The sequence below is a fragment of the Carlito syrichta genome, unplaced genomic scaffold (genome assembly GCF_000164805.1).
Source record: "Carlito syrichta isolate Samal-C Ts95f unplaced genomic scaffold, Tarsius_syrichta-2.0.1 Scaffold311884, whole genome shotgun sequence".
Taxonomy (NCBI): domain Eukaryota; kingdom Metazoa; phylum Chordata; class Mammalia; order Primates; family Tarsiidae; genus Carlito; species Carlito syrichta.
This window is the reverse complement of record NW_007255980.1, coordinates 215623-237118: the sequence shown is the minus strand read 5'-3', so window position 1 is coordinate 237118 and position 21496 is coordinate 215623. Positions and strand designations below refer to the sequence as shown.

The window sequence follows — 21496 nt, the reverse complement described above, 5'->3', positions numbered from 1 at the left end:
TGGGAGGCCGAGGTGAGTGAATTGCCTGAGCCTGCAGGTTCGAGACCCGCCTGGGCAACTCGGCGAGACCTCATCTCTACAAAAAATCAAAAAAAAACCCAACTAGCCGGGCATGTAGTGTGCGCCTGCAGTTCCAGCTACTTGGAAGGCTGAGGCGGAAGGATCACCAGAGCCCAGCAGGGTGAGGCTGTGGTGGCTGGGGGCATGCCATTGCACTCCAGTCTGGGCAACAGAGTGAGACTCCAACACAAAAAAATAAAAAATTGTGTATGTACTCTTATATGTTTAAACTCCAGTCACTTTTAAAGTATCCTCTGATGCAACACACCTACTGAGACACATTTCCCACTGTTCAAAAGTTTTTGAATTCACAGATTTTTTTTTTTGAAGTTGGAGTCTCACTCTGTTGCCCAGGCTGGAGTGCAGTGGCACGCTGCTCATGGCCACCGCAGCCTCGATCTGCTGGGCTCAGGTGATTCTTCTGCCTCAGCCTTCCAAGTAGCTGGAACTACAGGCATGCGCCACCACGCCCAGCTAGTTTTTAAATTTATTGTAGAAATGAGGTCATGCCAATTTGCCCAGGCTGGTCTCAAACTCGTGGGCTCAGGCAATCCTCTTATCTCTGCCTCCCAAAGTACTGGGATTACAGGCGTGAGCCACCATACCTGGCTGAACTCGTTGAATTTGATGCCTTTTAGTGCTTCTGCCATTTTTTTTGTTTCACCTTTTCCACACTGGCAAAACGTTTTCCTTTGTGGACTTTTTTCATCAGGGAAACAAAAAAATGTAGCTTGGGGTAACAGCAGATGAATAAGAAGGTGGGGCATGGGGGTCGTGCTGTCTTTGGTCAAAAACTGCTGAACACTCAGTGTGGTGTGGGCAGGTGTGTTCGTAAATCATCCATTATGAAATGGGCAAACGTATTGAAAGAATCACTGAAGCCGAATGCAGCCTCTCACAGCAATGTTAGCTTGTACACTGATGTGATGAGTTTCTAAAACACTTACCTAGCAGGGCAAGTCTGTACTACAAGAGGCTCGCCCTGCAAAAAATAATTTCACTTTTTTTTGTGTACCCCTCATATAATGCTGGGCAGGGAATACTTAGACTGTCACTAAGTTTCCTCCGGAGCTGAGCTTGCCTCTTTCGTCTTTCACAATTAGTACCCACTCTGTCAGCCCAGGAGGAATATGACTTCTACCTTTGATAGTTAAGCTCCTTCTACCTACCATTCCTCCTGAGGAACAATTTTTTATTCTTTCCCTTAGTTTATATGGTCCTTTAGAACTCAATCTAATACGTGAAAAATGTTTCTCTAGCAATATCAAAGTATTTATTTACTATTGTTAGGCTTGGTTTTCCTGTGTGAAAATTCAATCCAATTTAACAATTTATTGAGTGCCTATCTTTTATAGAGCGCTTTTAAAAAGTGCAATCTGTTTACTATTCTGGAACCTAGCTATCAGAGTGGTACAGTGAGGAATAGGTGTTTTGGAAATGTAAATAGATGGGGTATAAAGAGATCTGCATTCTGGTTCCCAGTTGAGCTGCTAACTAGAAGGACCCAGGCAAATCAAAGTCACCTCTGCAGGCCTTGGTTTCTTCATCTGAAAAATTAGAAGGTTGGATTAAATGCTTTTTTTTTTTTTTAGATTAAATGATTTCTAAGTAGTGTTGATATCTTTCATCTGTACTCGTTTTATATTTCAGTGCATTAGGACAGTAATTGCTCCCATTAAGGCATATTTTTGGTATTATCATATTATGTTTAAACTTAACTAACTTGGAAGTAAAATAGTCATTCTTACTTAATATAAACATTTTATTAATCATTCCATTGAAGGTATCAAACAATTGAGTTTAATTGTTAGAAAAACACAACACATACCCAACACCAAATTCTCTGTCCTCAACTCCCTACTTACAAGAGGATCCTGCAGGCTTCATTGTTTATCCCACCCATAGAGTCATAATAGGTAATATTCTTCTTTCTAAAGTCCACAACCTGAGAATAAGAAAAAAAAATCTGTGTGTTTATAAAGTGAAAAATATTGGTTTCTCAGCTTATCCCTTTCCTGGTCCTTGGAACCTTTTGCTAGACTTCCTGTGAAATCATAACAAGTTTGATTGATACTTAATATTAACATATTAAGCATTTTGTTATGCTTAATCTGCAGAGGAAAGAATAATAAGGGGTTATTTACATAAAACCATAAGGGGGGCTGATCAACTGGTGGCCCCATTACTGCCCTTTAACCTTTTTCTAATGTTCAGGTTCTCCCTATGAAGTTGGGCAACAGTGAAGAAACAACATGTTCTTCAGAGGAAGTAAGCTGAGTATATCAAAATCACTTCCACACAGTTTTAGAAAAGATCCTGAGTTTTGTTTCTTTACCTCAATAATTTTCTTTTGGCTTTATGCTTTTCAAATGTAATTCACAACAGACCATGAGATAAGTTTTAGACTTTTATTAACATATTAAGGAAATGCATCCATGCTCTCAGGGTCATAAAAAATATTACATTACCAAGTATGCAAGACAAGTCATGATAAGGCTGAAAATAACATTAACAGAGTCTGAGCTGGCAGCATTATTAAGAAGTCACTTTTTCTTCCTACGCCTTACTTTGAGGTTGCCTGGACACCTTACAACTCCCTTTTAGATATTTCCAGAAAGGGAAATTTCACAGCTTTCTTCAAAATCTAAGTATCTCCCACTCTTAATAGGAAGTTCATTGATCTATCTGATTTTTCATCAACCTACTACTAAACACTCTTCTTTCCTTCAATAATCAAGTGAAGATGTAAAGATGTAGAACTACTACTGACTGCCCTCTGTGTGTTCTATAATTATACAGATTTATTTAATCAAAACCACAAGAGGTACTCACAGCTAGACACCAGTGTACTCCCAGGTGAATGGGCACCAAAAGAATGTCAACAGAAAATACATCTACTTTCTTTGTCCAACGTTTCACTGCCTGATAACCAGCCGTTTTTAACTTAGTGAAGAAAAAGGTATTAAATGCATGCACACTTGGCAATCCTTTCTCTTTACTTCGCTCCATCAGCATGTTCATATAGAAATTGATGATCTGTGAGAAGAAATAATATATATTAGAATACACTCAGACCTTTCAAAATAGCTGCAGCTGCTGTATTGAATAGCATGTTATTGTTTCCTAATCACTTAAGACTTTAACACTCAACCATCTCTTTTTAAAAAGTCCTAATTCAAATTCTGACTAGAAAGGAGAGGGTCGAGGTGGTTATAAACAGTGAAAAGAGAAAAATCTGGTATATATATTAGCGGGTTGGGCATTCAAATGGGCAGATGCTGGCCAGACTTGTAGAAGACTGAGGGTTAGGTCAAAAGACTGGAGGAGGAGAAAGGGGTATTAGGTGAGGCTTACAGAAAAGGAAAAGGAGGAGTGCAAGTAGTTTAATGAGGCACATTAGAAGTTAATCTATCAGGAATGTGTATGCAATTTAAACAGACTTGAGCTTAAAGTCTAGAGTTAATCAAGCTAAGATCAAGAGTTAAATCTTATATGTCACCTGGTTTTACAAAAAGATAGAAAACTCTGCACTATGGTTAAAGACTACCTTTTTAGCCTCATAAGTCATCTTGCAGAGGGAAATTCTTTAGGTCTCAAGTAGAGCTAAGTGACAGGACACATCATCAACTGTACTGGAAAAACACTTGTAAACTGAGAGTAGCTCAGCAACGTCACCTTTGTATAGGCAGACATGGATGATGTATACAAACCTACCTTATATATAAGACCTAAAAGTAGTCACAAACATGAAAAGTAAAGTTATTCCCTAGAATCTATGTGGTTAGCTTTCACATCTTTGCTGATTCCACACACTCCTGGGTGAAGGAAATTAAAATGCCCGAGAGGGGAGACATGTGATGCTTTCTGTTAATGAAACAATGTCTACTCTAATAGTGGCTATGTTGTCTATGGTTCCATTAGGTCCAGGACTTCTTGCTACTAAAACTTGAAAGTTATTGTGCCGGAAGTTACTGCATACTTACTTTTTGTGGCCAGCTGAGGCCAGGCCAGTGTCTGTCAACTGCAAGGAATGAATGGGCTAACTGATCCACAGTTTGGAAATATGACTAAAAAAACAGGCACATTTTTCAGAATGCTTTTTGGGGAATGGGAAAATGCCCCCATTCTTTGACAAATATTTACACACCAGAATGCCAGAGCAGTGAGCTACTGCCCAACAGTAGGCAACTGGATAGGCAGCAGGGAACACTGCCAGGAACACACCGGAGCATGGTCTAGACCAGAGAAAGGGCCTATAGATGAAAATGCCTAGGTAGCTGCAGAGAAACCGCACTCACCATGAGGCAGAGTTCTGAGGTAGGGGGACGCTGGGTCTGAAGAAAGACACTGTTCTGCCTGCAGCTCTGATGCTAAGCAAGAGGCCCAGCAGGCCCAGAGGACTTAGACTGTAACTAATTATCTGCCTAGTGTGATGCCCAACAGATAATTGGAGCTCAGTTGCTTAAATAGTGATAATGAATTTAAATGACAGTAATGACACTATTAGAATCGCATATTTCTCAAATCTAGGTTTTCAGTCTAACTCTGCCCTGCGGGATGCCTCTAGGTTTGTGAAGGCAGCTACGAATGCAGTAGAATCTGCCCAGAAAACACAGATTTCTCGGCTGTAAACTATGTTCTCTAGTGAGAGAAAATCAGCATGAAGGAAGTGATTGATTCCTCTGGCATTCTACATAATGTTACACAATGTCAGCCATGTTCTAAGACTAAACCCGTCAATCCAAGGGATAAAGTGAATAGGCAGATGGCCTGCCAGTTACTATAAGCCAAACCTTCCAGAGGGGCAAATAGCCTATATATCATAATGGGCAATAAGGACTAAAGAGGGAGGTGAAAGGAATCTGGCAGATAAGGACAAAGCAGCACAGGGAAGCCATGGAGATGGATCTCCCCTAAGTGTCTAACAAAAGGTATTACCTCTGAAATCATTAGAGTGAAGTAAAAAAAAAAAAAAAAAAAAAAAACCATGACATAAGCAAGTATCATATTATATACGACTATTCTATTTTTTAGGAGGAAAGGGTTCCAGAAACTAGAGTAAGGTTCCAGAAACTAGAGAAGCTTAGCTGGACTTAGTCTGAGTTTTGTTATTTTCACCTTGAGAGGGTTCACTAAAATGCTGAAGACCAACACAGCTGAACAGAAACAGAGTCAGCAATCAGACACCACGGCATCTGCTCCTTTAGAACCCCCTCTTCCACTGCTTCCTCCCACCAGGGCTTCTCCACAGAGAGGGAAATGGCCTCTTCCAAAGTTAACTAGTTCACCAGCCCTAAAGAGTGATCTGGGTTCTTTTTCATTTCCCCTGTAACCCAGTAGGAGGGGGTTTGGTGTCCTCAATGTGTAATCTGACATCTGAGGCAGAATTTAGATCCAAGTCTCTTTCCTCAGGTTTTTCAGCAATTACTCCATTCAAATGAGGAAAACGGCCATAGTTCAGCCAAGACACAATCATACCAAAAAAATAAGCTAGCAGTTAGAGAACAAAAAGAATCCTACATGTCATCTCACAGAGGAGGGCTGAAGATGAAGGAAAAAGAAATGAGAGACGGGATCACAGTGTTCGAGATGAAAGAGAAGCAGCGATGGTCACAGCATTTGCTTGTATTTTGTGAAGACAAGGGTCCCCCGCCCCACTCCATAACTGGCAAGAGTCCTGTCTGCACACAGGATACACTTAGCTCCAGTAGATGCTAAATTCCCTCTGAAATAGGAGGCTTAAAGTAGGTCTGTCCTGTGCATACTGTTTGTCTTGCCAACATACCACCATTTGAGGACTACTGCCAGTGTTATTCTACCTGTCGCCCTGTTTGCTCTCTGTGGCTCTTGGTGCCTAAGGAGCTGCCCTTCCTGCTGCCTTCACAGCCTTGGCCATAAGCGTCTGCTTGTCTATGCAGTCCTGTTTTAGGGATGGGAGGGTTGTTTATAGTGTCTTGTTCCTTTGTGATTTTATTTGAAGAGCTGCCAGGTTGAAGCTGAAAAAAGCTGCTCTTTCAAAGAAAAGCCTACGATATTTTCAAAGTAAGGATTCAATCCTTTTCCTGTATGTTACCACAATGACATAACTGATCATTGCTATCTGTATCTTCCTTCTTACCCAGTAACCCAGCCAAACTATTGTTTTCTCATGCTTTTAGAAGTAAAGCATTTCACCAAATGGTAAAATCTTGATTTTTTTTTTTTGAGTCAGAATCTCACTCTGTAACTCAGGTTGGAGTGCAGTGGCATGTTGCTTACGGCCACTGCAGCCTCTACCTGCTGGGTTCAGGTGCTCCTTCCACTTCAGCCTTCCAAGTAGCTGGAACTACAGGCACATGCCACCATGCCTGGCTAATTTTTTTTTTGAGTTGGAGTCTTACTCCGTCACCCAGACTGGAGTGCAGTGGCATGCTCACTGCCACCCTAGTGTCGACCTGCTGGGCTCCAACAATCCTTCAGCCTCAGCCTTCCAAGTAGCTGGAATTACTGGTACGTGCTACCATGCCCAGCTAATTTTTTTTTTTTTTTTTTTTGACTTATTGTAGAGACGAGGTCTCGCCAAGTTGCCCGGGCTGGTCTTGAACTCACAGGCTCAGGCAATCCACTCGCCTCGGTCTCTCAAATGCTGGGATTACAGGTTGAGCCACCAAGTCCGGCGTCAGCTAATTTTTTGACTTATTATAGAGATGAGGTCTTGCCAAGTTGTCCAGGCTGTGCTCGAACTCGTAAGCTCAGGCAATTTTTTTACCTCGGCCTCCCAAAGTGCTAGGATTATAGGCGTGAGCCACTGCACCCGGCAAAATCTTGATTTTTAACTATTCCTATGTTTATACTTTGAACTCTTCTAATTGGCTTGAGAAATAAAAATTTTCTAAAAGTCCTGGGCATGACAATGTTCCTGAGCAGAGACTAAGATAACTTTTAGGGGGGAAAAAGCCATTTCCCCCATTTTACCTTTCTAGTTTCTCACTTTGCCTGTCTCATTCTGATTTTTAAATAAACTTATCCTTGTCAACCACAAAGCCCAAAAGACTAACCAAGCAGCAGAACTTGAATATTATGGTCTGAAGGTCACTCATGCATAGGATCTGGTCTAATATTATAGAAAGCAGGAAGGCAGGCTTCTCTCACTGTGCACATGCACATAGGATGTTTCTCACATCCAAATACAAGGAACAAATTATTAGAATTACTATTGTGGTTTTTGAGAAAGACAGGCAAGCAACACGTTTGTGGAGTCATTTGTGGAGAATAATTACTATTCTCCATGTGAATCTGCATAAATCCCTGGCTTATCAGGGCTAGTTCTATTAAGAAACACTTCAAAGAGGTAAACTATAATAATATGGAAGCCAATGAATCATGTTAGAAAAACTAAAACTTAAATCTAATCATTTTATTCCACACATAAGAGTGGATAGCATGTGGCAGATCCATCATATTCACTTAACTATTTCATATCATCTGTTTTTTTTCCTTCTTATGCAATCAACTTATATTCCCTAAACAACAACAACAACTATCCCCAATGCTGGGTTTGTCTAATTGAACTTAGTGTTTTGCATGCTGTTTCCTCTCTTTACTGAACATCACTCAAATGTAACTATTCCTTGGCAACAATTATTAAGCTATGGCCACTACTAATTTCCCATTTCCATCAAAGATAATGTGTTCTCATGTTCTCACTCATAAGTGGACCATGAACAACTACCATAATACTATAAGAAAAAGATTGACAGTAGCTGGAAACTGTGGTGGGGAGGGGAGGTGGGGAGGTGGGAATGACAGTAGTTGAAATCTGACTGGGGGGGCCCACACCTCATCAACAGGGGTACCTACACAGTGAATGTTTGTATAACCAACCCTGAACTGTACCCCACAATTTGAAAAATAAAAAAAATTTTTTTTTTTGAGTTGGAGTCTCACTCTGTTGCCCAGACTGGAGTGCAGTGGCTGCTCCCGGCCACCGCAGCCTTGACCTGTGGGGTTCCAGCGATCCTTCCGCCTCAGCCTTCCAAGTAGCGGGAACTACAGGCACGCGCTACCACGCCCAGCTAATTTTTTGATTTATTGTTGAGATGAGGTCTCTCCAAGTTGCCCAGGCGGGTCTCGAACCCCCGGGCTCAGGCAATCCACTCACCTCAGCCTCCCAAAGTGTGGGATTACAGGCTGAGCCACCAAGCCCAGCTGAAAATTAAAAAAATTTTTAAAAAAAGATAATATGTTCTGAAAGTTAAAATGCTAGTCAAAAAGGGGGCATGTGCCCTGGTTCCAAATCCTGATTCTACAATAAAAATCAGGTGACCTTGGTACGTCCCTGTAATGTCTTATTTTTTATTTTCCCATTACCAATCAAGTACGAATACTTTCTCTATACACCAGGCTATTGTGATGCTGAAAGACATCTCTTTCCCCTCAGAGATGAGGCTTACAAAGTAGGTAGTCTGCTTAGCGGGCTGTGGCTTCAGTGCAGCTATAGTCTGCTATGTAGACTATCTTAATTTCTCGTTTAACATCCTTCTGTCCCCCATATCTACTATGAGATTTTTCCTCATAGCCTTTCGCTAGCCGGTGAAGTTAAATACAGTATTTGTCTATGGTCATACCACCTTGGAAGCTAAGCAGGGTTGGGCCTGGTTAGTACTCAGATGGGAGAAATACAGTAATCTAAGAGTCCAATACTTTTCCAGTTGGAAACAACTGGTAATAACTAATATAGGTTTGCAGAATAGAACTGCCACAAAAAAGATACATGTCTGCTTGCTATTTTTCCAATTCATCCATGTAAATTGGTGGTAAGGAATAAGAAGGAGAATAGGGCCCTGGAGAGAAAACAGACAGGAAATGCTGCAGTTATCCTGCTTCTGTAGGATAGGGCATTTGGAACTGAGTAGAAAAGTGTTTCTGGTGTACACTTGGATGCACAGGATCCATATACCTGTTCTAGTCTCCTATATCCTTACTGATTTTCTGTCTACTTATTCTATCAATTATTGAAAGGCACTTAAATCTCCAACAGTAATTATAGATTTGCCTATTTTTATTTTCAGTTCTTTCAATTTGTTTCACATATTTTGAAGTTCTGTTAATAGGTGTGTACATATTTAGGTTGGTAAGACTTCTTGATGAACTGATCCCCTTATCATTATCTTTATCACTGGTAATATTCCTTGTTCTGGAATCTACTTTGTGTAATATTAATAATAGTTGCATTATCTTTGTTTTGATTAGTGTCTGCAAGGAGTATGTCTGCAAGAAGTATTTTTTTTTTGTTTTTGGTCCTTTTACTTTTATAAACCTCTCTATCTTTAAATTTAAAATGGTTTCTTGTAGACAGTTTTTTTATTACCTAATCTGACAATCTCTGCCTTTCAATTGGATGTTTAACCTATACTGTCCGGTATGGTAGCCACTAGCCAAATGTGACTTCTGAGCACTTAAAATTGACTAACTCAATTAGTGTGCTGTAAAATGCACACCACATTTCAAAGAGAAGGTAAAATTTCTCATTAATAATGTTTTAATTTTGATTATATGGCAAAATGACATATTTTGGCTATCTTGGGCTAAATAAAAAATATAATTACAATTAATTTCATCTGTTTCTTTTTACTTTTTTAATGTGACTACTAGACAATTTAAAATATGTGGCTCACGTTATATTTCTATTTGACAGTGCTGGTCTAGCTAATTTACATTTAATATTGATATGACTGGATTTAAATCTACCATCTTGCTCTTTTTTTCTACTTATCTGTTCTTTATACCTTTTTTCTTCTTTTCTTACCTCTTTTGGGTTTTTTTAAAGTTCTATTTTATCTCCATTATTGGCTTATTAAATATATCTTGCAGGCTGAAGTGAGTGGATTGCCTGAGCCCGCGGGTTCGAGACCCACCTGGGCAGTGAGACCTCATCTTTACAATAAATAAAAAAATCAACCGGGCGTGGTAGCGCATGCCTGTAATTCCGACTACTTGGAAGGCTGAGGCGGAAGGATCGCTGGAGCCCAGCAGGCGAGGCTGCAGTGGCCAGGAGTGGCCACTGCACTCCAGTCTGGGTGACAGAGTGAGACTCCAACTCAAAAAAAAAAAAAAAAAAAAAAAAATATATATATATATATATATATATATATATATATATATATATCTTGCTTTTGTTTTTTTAGTGGCTGCTCTAGAATTTACAATATGTCTTTCGCTTATAACAGTCTAACTTCACATAAAATTACACCACTGCACATAGAGTGTAAGAATCTTACAATAGTATATACTTCCATTTTGGTCCCTTCTTTGTATCAATTATCATATGTTCTACTTCTCTATGTTATAAATCTCACAGCATGCCATTTTAGTTTTGTCTTAGTCAATTGTCTTTTAGAGATATTAAAAAATGAGAGCATTTCCACTGCTCTTCATTGCTTTGTGTAGACTGACATTTCCATCTAATAGTTTTCTTCTGCCTGAAAAACATGTTGTAATATTTCTTATATTACAGGTCTGCCAGTCATGAATTCTATCAGCATTTGTTGTCTACAAAAGTACAGTCTCACTTTTTGAAAGATTTATTTACTTGGTATAGAGTTAAGACTGACAAACTTTTTTCTTCTTCAGTATTTTAAAGATGTAGTTACACTGTCTTCTGGCCTACATGGTTTCTGACAGAGTGATGCTATGATTCTTATCTTTGTTCCTCTGTATACAATGTGTCTTTTTCCTTCTGGTTGCACTTACTACTTTTCCCTTTATTACTGGTTTTCAGCAATTTGGTTATTATACATTTAAATGTAGTGTTTCTTTTACTTGTGGTATGATGAATTTCCTGAGCTCACCAGTTTACAGTTTTCAAATTTGGAAAATTTTTCACTATTATTTTTTTGAACACTTTTTCTGACACCTCTGATGTCTCTACTGGGAGGGACTCTAATAACATGCTTAGATTGTTTGATAATGCCCCACAACTCACTGATGCCCTTGTCATCTTTCTTCAACCTATTTCCTGTGTCTCATTTTAGGTAGTTTCTACTGCTGTATCTTCAAGTTCACACATTTTTTTCTTCAGAGGTGTCTAATCCACTATCGATACAATCTTATGCATTTTATTATTTCAGCTACCACATTTTTTATCTCTAGAAGTTCAATTTGGGTATTTAAAAAATATCTTCCATTTCTCTTCCTGTCATGTCTACTTCTTTCTATATTCCTAAATATATGGGGATATATTTATAATACCTGTTATGATATCTTTGTCACTAATTCTATCACTTTGGTCATTTTGGTTGTTTCTAGTGACTGGCTTTCTTCCTTATCAGTAGTTGTTTTTTCATAAGTTGTATTATCTTAAGTTGTTTGCCTGGTAATTTTTTATTGAATGCTGGATATTGTGAATTTTATGTTGTTAGGCTTTGTTGTTGGTGGGATTTGTTGTATTTGTTTAAATATTGTTAGACTTCTTTCTGGGATATAATTAAGTTGCTTGGATCAATTTCAAGCCTTTGAGACTTGTTTTTAAGCTTTGTTAAGGTAGGTCCAGATCAGCCTTTATCCTAGTGTCAGTTTGGCCCCACTCCTGAGGCAATACCCATCTGAGGATTCTATTCAATGCCCTGTGATTTAGAAGGCTTTTCTACTTTAAGTGGTTAGAACATATGTGGCTCTAAGATGGTATGAATTCCTTCTTTCCGGTGATTCTTTCCCTAGTCTCTGGTAACTTCTCACACATGCACAGATAAATACTCACCCAAAAGCTTGAAGGAAATCCCTCTGCATCGGCTCTGACAGCCCCTCTCCCACAATACAATACCCCACCCCGGTAAACTGGAGGAATTATAGAATGCATCCCTTTTATTTTCCTTCTCTCAAGGATCTCTGTCTCATAACTGCCTATTATCAAATGTGTGAAAATTGCCATTTCATATGTTCTGTCTAGTATTCTAGTTAAGTTGAAAGAATAGATCTTGTCCCTTTAACTCTATCACGACCAGAAAAAAAAATCAGTTCTATTTACTTGTATACCTACATCATTTCCATATATTTCTAAATTTATTTGATGCCTTATAAAAAACACTCCTTAGTCCCTTAAAAAAGTAAAATCACTTTGCCAAAAAGAGAAACACAAAAGCCCAAAGCAGTCTTCTCAGAAACATTAACCTAGAATCTTTAAAGTGGAAGGAATTCCAGAAGTCATCAAATTCAATCTTTGGGAGTTAATACATAATTTCTAGTATTGACACCCACATGAAAATATTTCCTTCTATTTCTTTACTGTGACTTTCAATCTACTTTTGCAACTAATTCCTCCTTGTTTTAACCCTGTCCTCTCTTCCCTTAGATATTTCTATTAATAACTAATCTCCTGATCCAGTATAGAAATCCCCATCTACAATGCCAATTTTTTCAATCTTCCTGTCTCCTTTTGAATTCTTTATAAGTAATAAGCTTCCACATTCCATTTTTGAAAAGTTTCATTGTCTTATATTGCGATCAAATGTCAATCCCATCAATCATTAGTCCTTTGAAGTTATACAAATTTAACCACATTAACCTACATATAAATCCATTCATTAAAAAAACTAAAAGCCTATGGTATGAATAAGCGCTGTAGTCTACTTTTCTTTTAGGAAAGACATCAGGGAAAGAGTAGCCTAATGGCTTTCTGTACATATCCCAAATACAGGATTTTGGGGATTTATCTGTGTTATAAACTAAATCTCATTCCTTTCACATCCTAGCTCTTACATTCTTTGTCTATAAAATGGTAAGAATAATGTATCAGTCACCTTGTTTTGGAGAAAGTTGTAATACATCCTATAGAACTGACAGAAAACACAAAAAGAAGAGAAATGGTTATTAATGAAAATATCTATTTGAAGGAAGGATAACAAGATTGAAGAGGGGACAAATTACTTGCAAAATTAAACTGATAGACCAAAATTGAGAAATAGAATTCAGTATTTTCAAATTAATACTTAAGGATACCTACTAATACTCCATCAAAATGTTAGCTTCTCATGGGTAATAACTTTGAAAGTCTGAAAACTGTGGTACTTTGAAAACAGTGTTTTTAAACATAGTTATCATCATCATTATGGACATGTGAATTGGCACCTGCTTTCAAGGTTAACATTATTCTGAACTCAGAAGAAAAGCATTCCCTCTAAAAAAGTTATGGGTAAGTGTAGTAGGAATAAAGTAGACAAGGAATCTTGCCTTTTCATCTCCTCTAAAATAATGTAATTTCCATTAACTTCGCTTGCTAAAAATCCAGCCCCCAATAGGCCCAGGGAATGGAAAATATGTCCTTATGAATGCTGTCTCTGTAAGGGATCTCACTGAGGTAACTGACACAGTAAACAGCAAGAACACAGCTCATCTCCTACTCATTGCTGCCCTCTAGAAGGTTTTGCATAATTTATAACAAATATGCTATGATCTCTTTAGAATAACTGACCACTCCCCTCCAGCAGTGACAGGAAAAAAATGGCAAAAGACCACAAATCAGAAATGACTTATCAGTGGATGCTTTTAATGATCCTTTATTTTCCTGTTGATTTGGTGAGCAATTTTTTCCCCCTATAATTTGGTCCAGTGTTCTAATATCTGAGCTGAAAGAAGAGAGGTTTCCTCTAAAGAAAGACAGTAACAAACCATGCTTTCCTTACTATTCTTGGTTACAGTTATTATTCAGGGAGCGATAAGCTTCTGTAATTTTTATCTTACAAACTGGTCAATGGCAAAGAAAATGGGGCTAGTCCAACTGACTACAGAAAGTCAATAACCCGGGTATGATACATGGCTCCTAAGTTCTATACGCCTGATCCTAAGTCAGGATCCAATTTAAGATTCTGAGGCAATATGATGTAGTAGGTAAGACCCAATGTTTGAATATGAATCTTGGTTTTGCTATTTTACTAGCTATATACTCTTGCAAGCTTTTTAACCTTTCTATGCCTTGTTTCATTATCTGTATAATGGAGATGATAAAACTACAGTATTTACCTCCAAGGATATGATGACTACTACATAAATAGAATACATAAAACCATTTAAGAATCATGCCTAACATGAGGGAAATGCTCAACAGATGTAGCCAATATTATTATTTGGAAGGTCCTAAGCAAACAAAACAGGATATGGGTATCTAGAATGTTTCACTGCTTACTATACTGAGAATCTAAAAATCCTCCACAGCTGTGAAGTTGAGTACACCCAGATCAGGTAGGGATGCTCCTAGCAGGCCTAGGAAAGTAGACACTTAGGAAAAGACAGCACATCCAGTTTTCTTCTTTTGCTGTGAAAATATCCTTCTGCAACAAAACAATTACCTACAGGTTTAGGAATGGGATAGATCAGTTTAAAGACTGTACTGTAATTAATATACTTAAAAATAATTGGAATTGGGAGGTGAGAACCCTAACATTTTCCCCTAATACATCAAATATCTAATAATAACACAAGTTTAAAAAATATCATATATAAATGGAGGCTATTTTAGAAAGCATACCATTCATAATGAAAGTCAGTGGTCCCCAACCTTTTTGACATCAGGAACCGGTTCTCTGGAAGACAATTTTTCTATGGGGCAGGGGGCAGGGAAGGCAGAGGGGAATGGTTTTGGGATGATTCAGGCACATAACATTTATTGTGCACTTTGTTTCTATTATCATTACATTGTAATATATAATGAAATAATTATACAACTCACCATTAAAAAAAAGAGGTGCGGACAGAAACAGTAAATAAAATAATACTGGGCGATGTGTGGACTACAATAAGTGCTGTATTCTGACTTAAAACCTGCCATCAGACGCAGTTGTGCAACTAAATTACATCGACTCACTTGCCTCTCGCTGACAGGGTTTTAACATGAGTCTGCAAGCAATTGATTTATTATGGTCTCTGTGCAGTCAAGCCTCACTGCTAATGTTAATCTATATTTGCAGCCGCTTCTCAGCGCTAACATTACTGCCTCAGTTCCACTTCAGATCGTCAGCCATTAGATTCTCCTAAGGAGCACGCAACTTAGATCCCTTGCACGCACAGTTCACAATAGGGTTTCAGCTCCTATGGGAATCTAATGCCACTGCTTATCTGACAGGAGGCAGAGCTTAGGCAGCAATGTGAGCAACGGGGAGTGGCTGAAAATACAGATGAAGCTTTGCTCACTTGCTTGCTGCTCTTGCTGTGTGGACCAGTTCCTAACAGGTACCAGTCTATGGCCCAGGGGTTGGGGCCCCCTGATTAAGTGATCTAAACAAGTAGAGGTAGAAAGGGAGGTAGAATTAAATTCCCATATAGAAATTCTGAAGTATTCCTTCATGCTACAACATGGTCAGTTACTAAATATTTGCTCAGAAGATGTGAACTGCATAGCAGGAGCCTTAAAGAGCATGAGAATACTAGTAAGTGAATATCCTCTTTGTCAGTTGTCTAAATCTTCAATACAAGAAAAGGTAAATTCAGTGGTTCTGAGACTTTGTTGTAAAGTACATAAAAATCACCTGAGATGTTTGTTAAAAATGAGTAATCCACCACCCTCCCTCATATTTAGTCAGGAGAATGAAGAGGCCTATGTAAAGTGATACTAATGCAGTTCATCCAAGGGTCACACTTTGAGAAATAGTGAGACGCTTTAACTTCCGCTTCATGTTCACTTACTATTTGTATATAAAAATAAGTGCAAGATTACCTCATCGTTGAGCCAATTCAGATGATTTAGAGTTTGAATATCTTTGCGTGTAATGGTCAAGCGGAATGCTTCACTAAGAACCTCATCCTGGTTCCCATTACGAAATACATTCTTTATTTCTTTCTCCATCTCCTAGGGAACCAAAAGGTGTCAGAGATCAAACATACATGGCTTCAGACAAACTAAATTTCTCACTAACCCTATATAATTCTCAGACTATATTACTAATCAATTGCTTATCAATTTACTATTAATATTTCAGTTTCTTTCCTTCCCAGTATTCTCCGATTACTTCCTTCCATTTCATCCAGTCTTCCCTTTTCTTTTTCAGCACAACATTCAGAGCCTTGTTTCATATTAATTCTTAAAGTCTGAAATAATCTTCTGCTAACAAAATTTCTAAGCCCATGAGAAGACCTAAGAAACTGTTTTCCTTAAAATGTTTTTTTAAGCCGGGCTTGGTGGCTCAGCCTGTAATCCCGTACTTTGGGAGGCTGAAGTGAGTGGATTGCCTGAGCCTGTGGGTTTGAGACCCGCCTGGGCACTTGGTGAGACCTCATCTCTACAATAAATCAAAAAATTAGTCAGGCGTGGTAGCATGCGCCTGTAGTTCCAGCTACTTGGAAGGCTGAGACGGAAGGATCCCCGGAGCCCAGCAGGTTGAGGCTGCAGTGGCCGGGAGTGGCCACTGAACTCCAGTCTGGGTGACAGAGTGAGACTCCAACTCAAAAAACAAAACAAAACAAAACAAAACAAAAATGTTTTTTTAAGTTTTTTTAAACATAAAATATGGAATTCAGTACAATTATAATAAATGTGCTATGCTTACCAGCGACATGGTAGTTTTTCAAAGAGAAGAATGGATAAAGGAACAGATTATTTAAAAATGTACAGACTTCTATGTATTTTCCAAATTTTCTATAATAGGTTTTATGACTGAAAAAAATAGTAAATCTCAGTTTACAATTTGATGTCAAACAATTGTATGCGTGCATTAAGTCAAAATGCACATGAAATGAAACACAAATTTATTAAATGCTTCTTCACCAAAATTGCTTTAAAAGCCACCCCTAATTCTGTTATCAATATTCAATAATACTCTAAAAAGAGAGTCAAGATTGGTATATAATACAAATGAAAGCAGGAATATGCAAGAAAATTTAAACTCTATAGCTTTTATATTTGAAATTTGTCCAAAGCATTCTCTCTAAACATAATACTTGCTAGTGCAGAAATTAATAGTATGCAATTTACCTCTGTAATTTCAGGAAACTCATCTTCACTATCAGTTAACTTATGACTTTTTTTTTCTGTTTCTTGGGTGATTGTGACAGGGATCTCCTTTTCAAGAGGTACACGAAGATGCAGTTCTACTGAATCATGTACTGAATGTTCCTGTTCCTGCAATCTCTAAAAGACAAAACTTCAGAATTAAGTGAGGTAAAGAAATCTATTACAGATGCTTCTTGACTTACAATGGGCCTATGTCCCAATAAACCATAGAATGAGGAATGTATCAAAATACCTATCAATTTCGCATCATCGTAAAGTCAAAAAATTACAAGTCAAACCATCGTAAGCAGAAGACAGTATTTGTCATATGTACACTGAGTAGTACCGACTAGATAATCCAAAACATACATACCACTAATCATAAAATGTTGTTACCATACAATCTTGCAATTACAACAGTAATTATTCAAACTGGAAACCTCCCAAAATAGTTTCAACTTGGTTGTACTATTTATAATATTATCCCAATTTTTTTTTTACCTGGTTTTGAAGTTGCAATGCTAGTGCTTTTTGCTCTTCAATCTGGCGCAATCTTTCCCGTGCTCGAGAATCATAAACACTAGTTCTAGGAAATGAAAAGAAAGTGACACAAATGCAGACCACTGTTTTAGCATCAAATACACTCTTGATGCACAATGAGTATTAAATATAGAATCCTCACAAAGAAAGTCTAAAATCTTTATACTGCCTTATCATCACACTTATATTTTCAGAGTAAAACTACATGGTGTTACTGAAGTTATCCTATGATTTTTAATGAAATAATTTAAAATATGTGAACAGATGACTTTGGTAGATATTTGTAAATGTACAGTTCTTTTCTTTTTTTTTTTTTTTTTGAGTTGGAATCTCACTCTGTCACCCAGAATGGAGTGCAGTGGCCGTTCCCCGGCCACCGCAGCCTCGACTTGCTGGGCTCCGGTGATCCTTCCACCTCAGCCTTCCAAGTAGCTGGAATTACAGGCATGCGCTACCACACCCGCTTCTAAGATTATGGTGAAAGCAAAGTTTCATTCTGGAAATCCAAAAATGAGACAACCTCAAAGGAGAAAATAATACATGATATCATTGAGGTTCAATTCAAATATTATACTTTAGATTTTTTTTTTTTAAGTATTAAAACTGGGGTTTGGGGTTTGGATAACTTAAAGTGAGTCCCAAAAACTGACTAAGTGCTCTCAGTGATTTTGCAAACTCTAGAAATATGAATTATTCAATAAATAAGTTTTACCAATTTATTTATTTCCCCTTCTACATGTTTTTCCCCTTACATAATAGCTAACTTTAGAATATTTCCCCAAATCAATTTAGCTTCAATAATTGTTATAGATTCAGTAAACATGAGTATAGAAATGTTCCAATTCCAACAGACTATTAAAAACCCAACAACTTAAAAGTATAAACAGGTAATTCTTATTGACTAAAAATAAGCAGGGTGATTAGCTAATTGTTTGATTTATTCTAACTGAAAATAAAGTGATTGAGAAGGAAAAATGATGAAAAAAATAATAACTTACAATTCTTTGATCCACAGCTCTGCCTGGAAGAAAGTAGGACTATGGGGAGGAAAAGAAAAATGTGATAAATAAGCAGAAGGCTTATGAGAAAATTCAAATTTTTTTTTTTTTTAACCAACAAAGGCAATTATTTAAATAGTTTACAAAAATGCTTTCCAAGTATAAATGACTTAAAATAAATGTAACTGAGAATTAAAGGAACACAAATGAGTCATTTGCAAACACATTAGTCAAAAAAATCACAAAGTTCAGCAGAGAAATTAAGTTTAGTATACTTCCTTACCATCCATAATGAGATCATTATGTGAAAGAGCACATCACTTCTCAAGATAATATATTGAACTACACTACTCTTCCAAAATGGGTCACATCAACAGATTTATTAAAAGTCCCCACCTACAAAATAATCCACACCAAACAGCTACAAGTCAATGAGCCAAAGCAGAGAATCAGCAACACAACTGGCTTCCAAAGACAGGAGGCCAGTTCTAGTCCAGGTGGTTTTTGCTGACAATCCAAGTGATAATGCATAGCAGAGTCACAGACATGTTAACTTCCTAGTACCTCCTGTTTTTCTCAAATTTCTTCATCTCCTTATAAACCCCTTACTAAGAAATCTAACACAGAAACAAATGGAAAAAGGAGTGAATACTTTTCCAAAGAAAACTTTCAAAGACACAGAACAAGTAAACAGAGCATCGCATTGGGAGTTAAAGACCTGGAGCTCCTGGAGGTGTCTCTATAATTAGCTTTATGACTTTGAGCAAGTGACTTCACTTATATGGGCCCTGGTTTCTGATTTGGAGAATGTGATGATTAGAGTCTCTTTCATTCTTTTTTTTTTTTTTTTTTTTTGAGTTGGAGTCTCACTCTGTCGCCCAGACTGGAGTGCAGTGGCCGCTCCCGGCCACCGCAGCCTCAACCTGCTGGGCTCCGGCGATCCTTCCGCCTCAGCCTTCCGAGTAGCCGAATTACAAGCATGCGCTACCACGCCCGGCTGATTTTTTGATTTATTGTAGAGATGAGGTCTCGCTGCCCAGGCGGGTCTCGAACCCGCGGGCTCAGGCAGTCCACTCACCTCAGCCTCCCAAAGGCGCGGGATTACAGGTTGAGCCACCGAGCCCGGCTCTTTCATTCTTATATCCCTACAATCTGTCCTTCAGAGAGCAAGAAGAAAGACTCAGAGGGTATCCCTTGCTCTTTAGCTTAACTTGAAAATATTTGCATTCATCCTTAGGTTGGGATCTGGCAAAGAAAATGCTATTCTATTGTCTCCCCACTGTCATTAAGGTTAATGAGGGTCAATTCCCTTGGCACAGTGAACAACTGATGTAACAAACAAGATGAAAAGCCAGAGAGATCAGTGGTAGCCCTGTGAAGCAAAAACAAGCGAACATGAGAACACATTACACAATAGAAAGATGTGACAAGAATCACCTGAAATTTCATGGTAATAAACCACGCTATTTACATTTGTCTGTTTCCTTTCTCAAGATATAAACTTAATGAAGATAAGGATTTTTGTTGTTTTTATACACTACTGTATCCTCTGCAACTAGAATAGTGCCTGGCATACAGTAGGCACTCAATATTTGTTGAATAAACAAATATTGCGAGGGCAAGCACTTTTTTTCAATGGATCAAGGTATCCATTGACTCAGGAAAGCAAAATGCAAGAAATTTGCTTTTTCAAAGAGATGCATTATTTTCTCATATAATTGAGGCATACAGTAATAATAATAACTAAACTATTTTTTGAGTACCTACTTAGTGCTTTATATGTAAAATTTTGCTCTAGGGGTTTATGTATTAGTTAAGCCTCATGATAATCCCCTTATTATTTAAACCTCAATATAATATATATATAAGAATGATTATTCATACTGTATAGAAAAGGAAAAGGAGACTCAGAAGGATAATTTCTCTTCAAAGAGCTAGGATTATAAATCTTATCTGTCCAATTCCAAAGACTGTCTTTTTCTACTAATGTTAAAGTACTTTTCAATAGGCCAAAACATTAAACAAAAAAGGGGAAAAAATGAGTACCTGGGCTACTCCAGAGAGCATTTTAGGCTCTCTGGGAAATTCATTTATTTAGCCAAGATTTATTTACTAAGAACCTATCACATGCCAGGCACTGTGATCAGCACTGGGTGATAAGTGCAAAGATATTAGTAACAAATAAGGTAGAGGGATGGAAGAAAAGACTAATGTTATCTAAAGAAGTCAGAGAAACCGTCTTAGAAACAAATAACATCTGGGCCAGAGTATGAAAATCAAAACAAGAGATTACCAAGTGAACCAAGACAGAAAGAGAATTCCAGGCAAAAAATTCAGAATGCATAAAGGCAAAAAGGTACGAAACACCATGGCATATTTTGGGAAATAAGGAAAGATCTGCATTACTGGACGTTAACTGAGAGGTAGTGGTAGAAAATTAAGAACAGAAAGCCAATCAATCAAGCCTCGGCAGAGTAGGCTCCAATTTAGAAAAACAGCATCACTCAAACAGCCTTATCCAACAGATCATTTCTCCTTTGATCTCATTCTTTAATCATCACTAGGAGAAATCCTCAGCAAAGGAAGACTTAGTAAAGAACCATTAAGGAAATGAGAGCCTTCTTTACCTGAGATCACCTTCTCCCAAAGAAAACAAACAAACAAACAAACAAAAAACCCTACTCTTGAGCAGTCATGTGAAACACTTACAAAAGTTAAGTGCTTTATCTGTAAGTTAATCTTCACAATTCAATAGCAAGGTATTGATACTGGCATTTTATTTTATTATTATTATTATTTTTTTTTGAGTTGCAGTCTCACTCTGTCGCCCAGACTGGAGGGCAGTGGCTGCTCCTGGCCACCGCAGCCTCGACCTGCTGGGCTCCGGTAATCCTTCCGCCTCAGCCTTCCAAGTAGCCGGAATTACAGGCATGCGCTAACA

At 37.9% G+C, this 21496-nt stretch overlaps 1 protein-coding gene across 2 annotated transcripts in view; it reads right to left on the bottom strand.

The window, feature by feature from the left end:
- The window catches only part of SENP1 (SUMO1/sentrin specific peptidase 1), a 59568-nt gene that overhangs the window by 3252 nt on the left and 34820 nt on the right, over positions 1–21496 (bottom strand). For both annotated transcript variants that reach the window (XM_008069254.2, XM_021718170.1), the window contains exons 10-15: positions 18556–18594; positions 17519–17603; positions 17000–17155; positions 15746–15877; positions 2893–3096; positions 1926–2005 (exon numbers count right to left, since the gene is read on the bottom strand). In XM_008069254.2, the coding sequence (XP_008067445.1) occupies positions 1926–2005; positions 2893–3096; positions 15746–15877; positions 17000–17155; positions 17519–17603; positions 18556–18594 (696 nt within the window). The remainder of the gene's footprint in view (positions 1–1925; positions 2006–2892; positions 3097–15745; positions 15878–16999; positions 17156–17518; positions 17604–18555; positions 18595–21496) is intronic.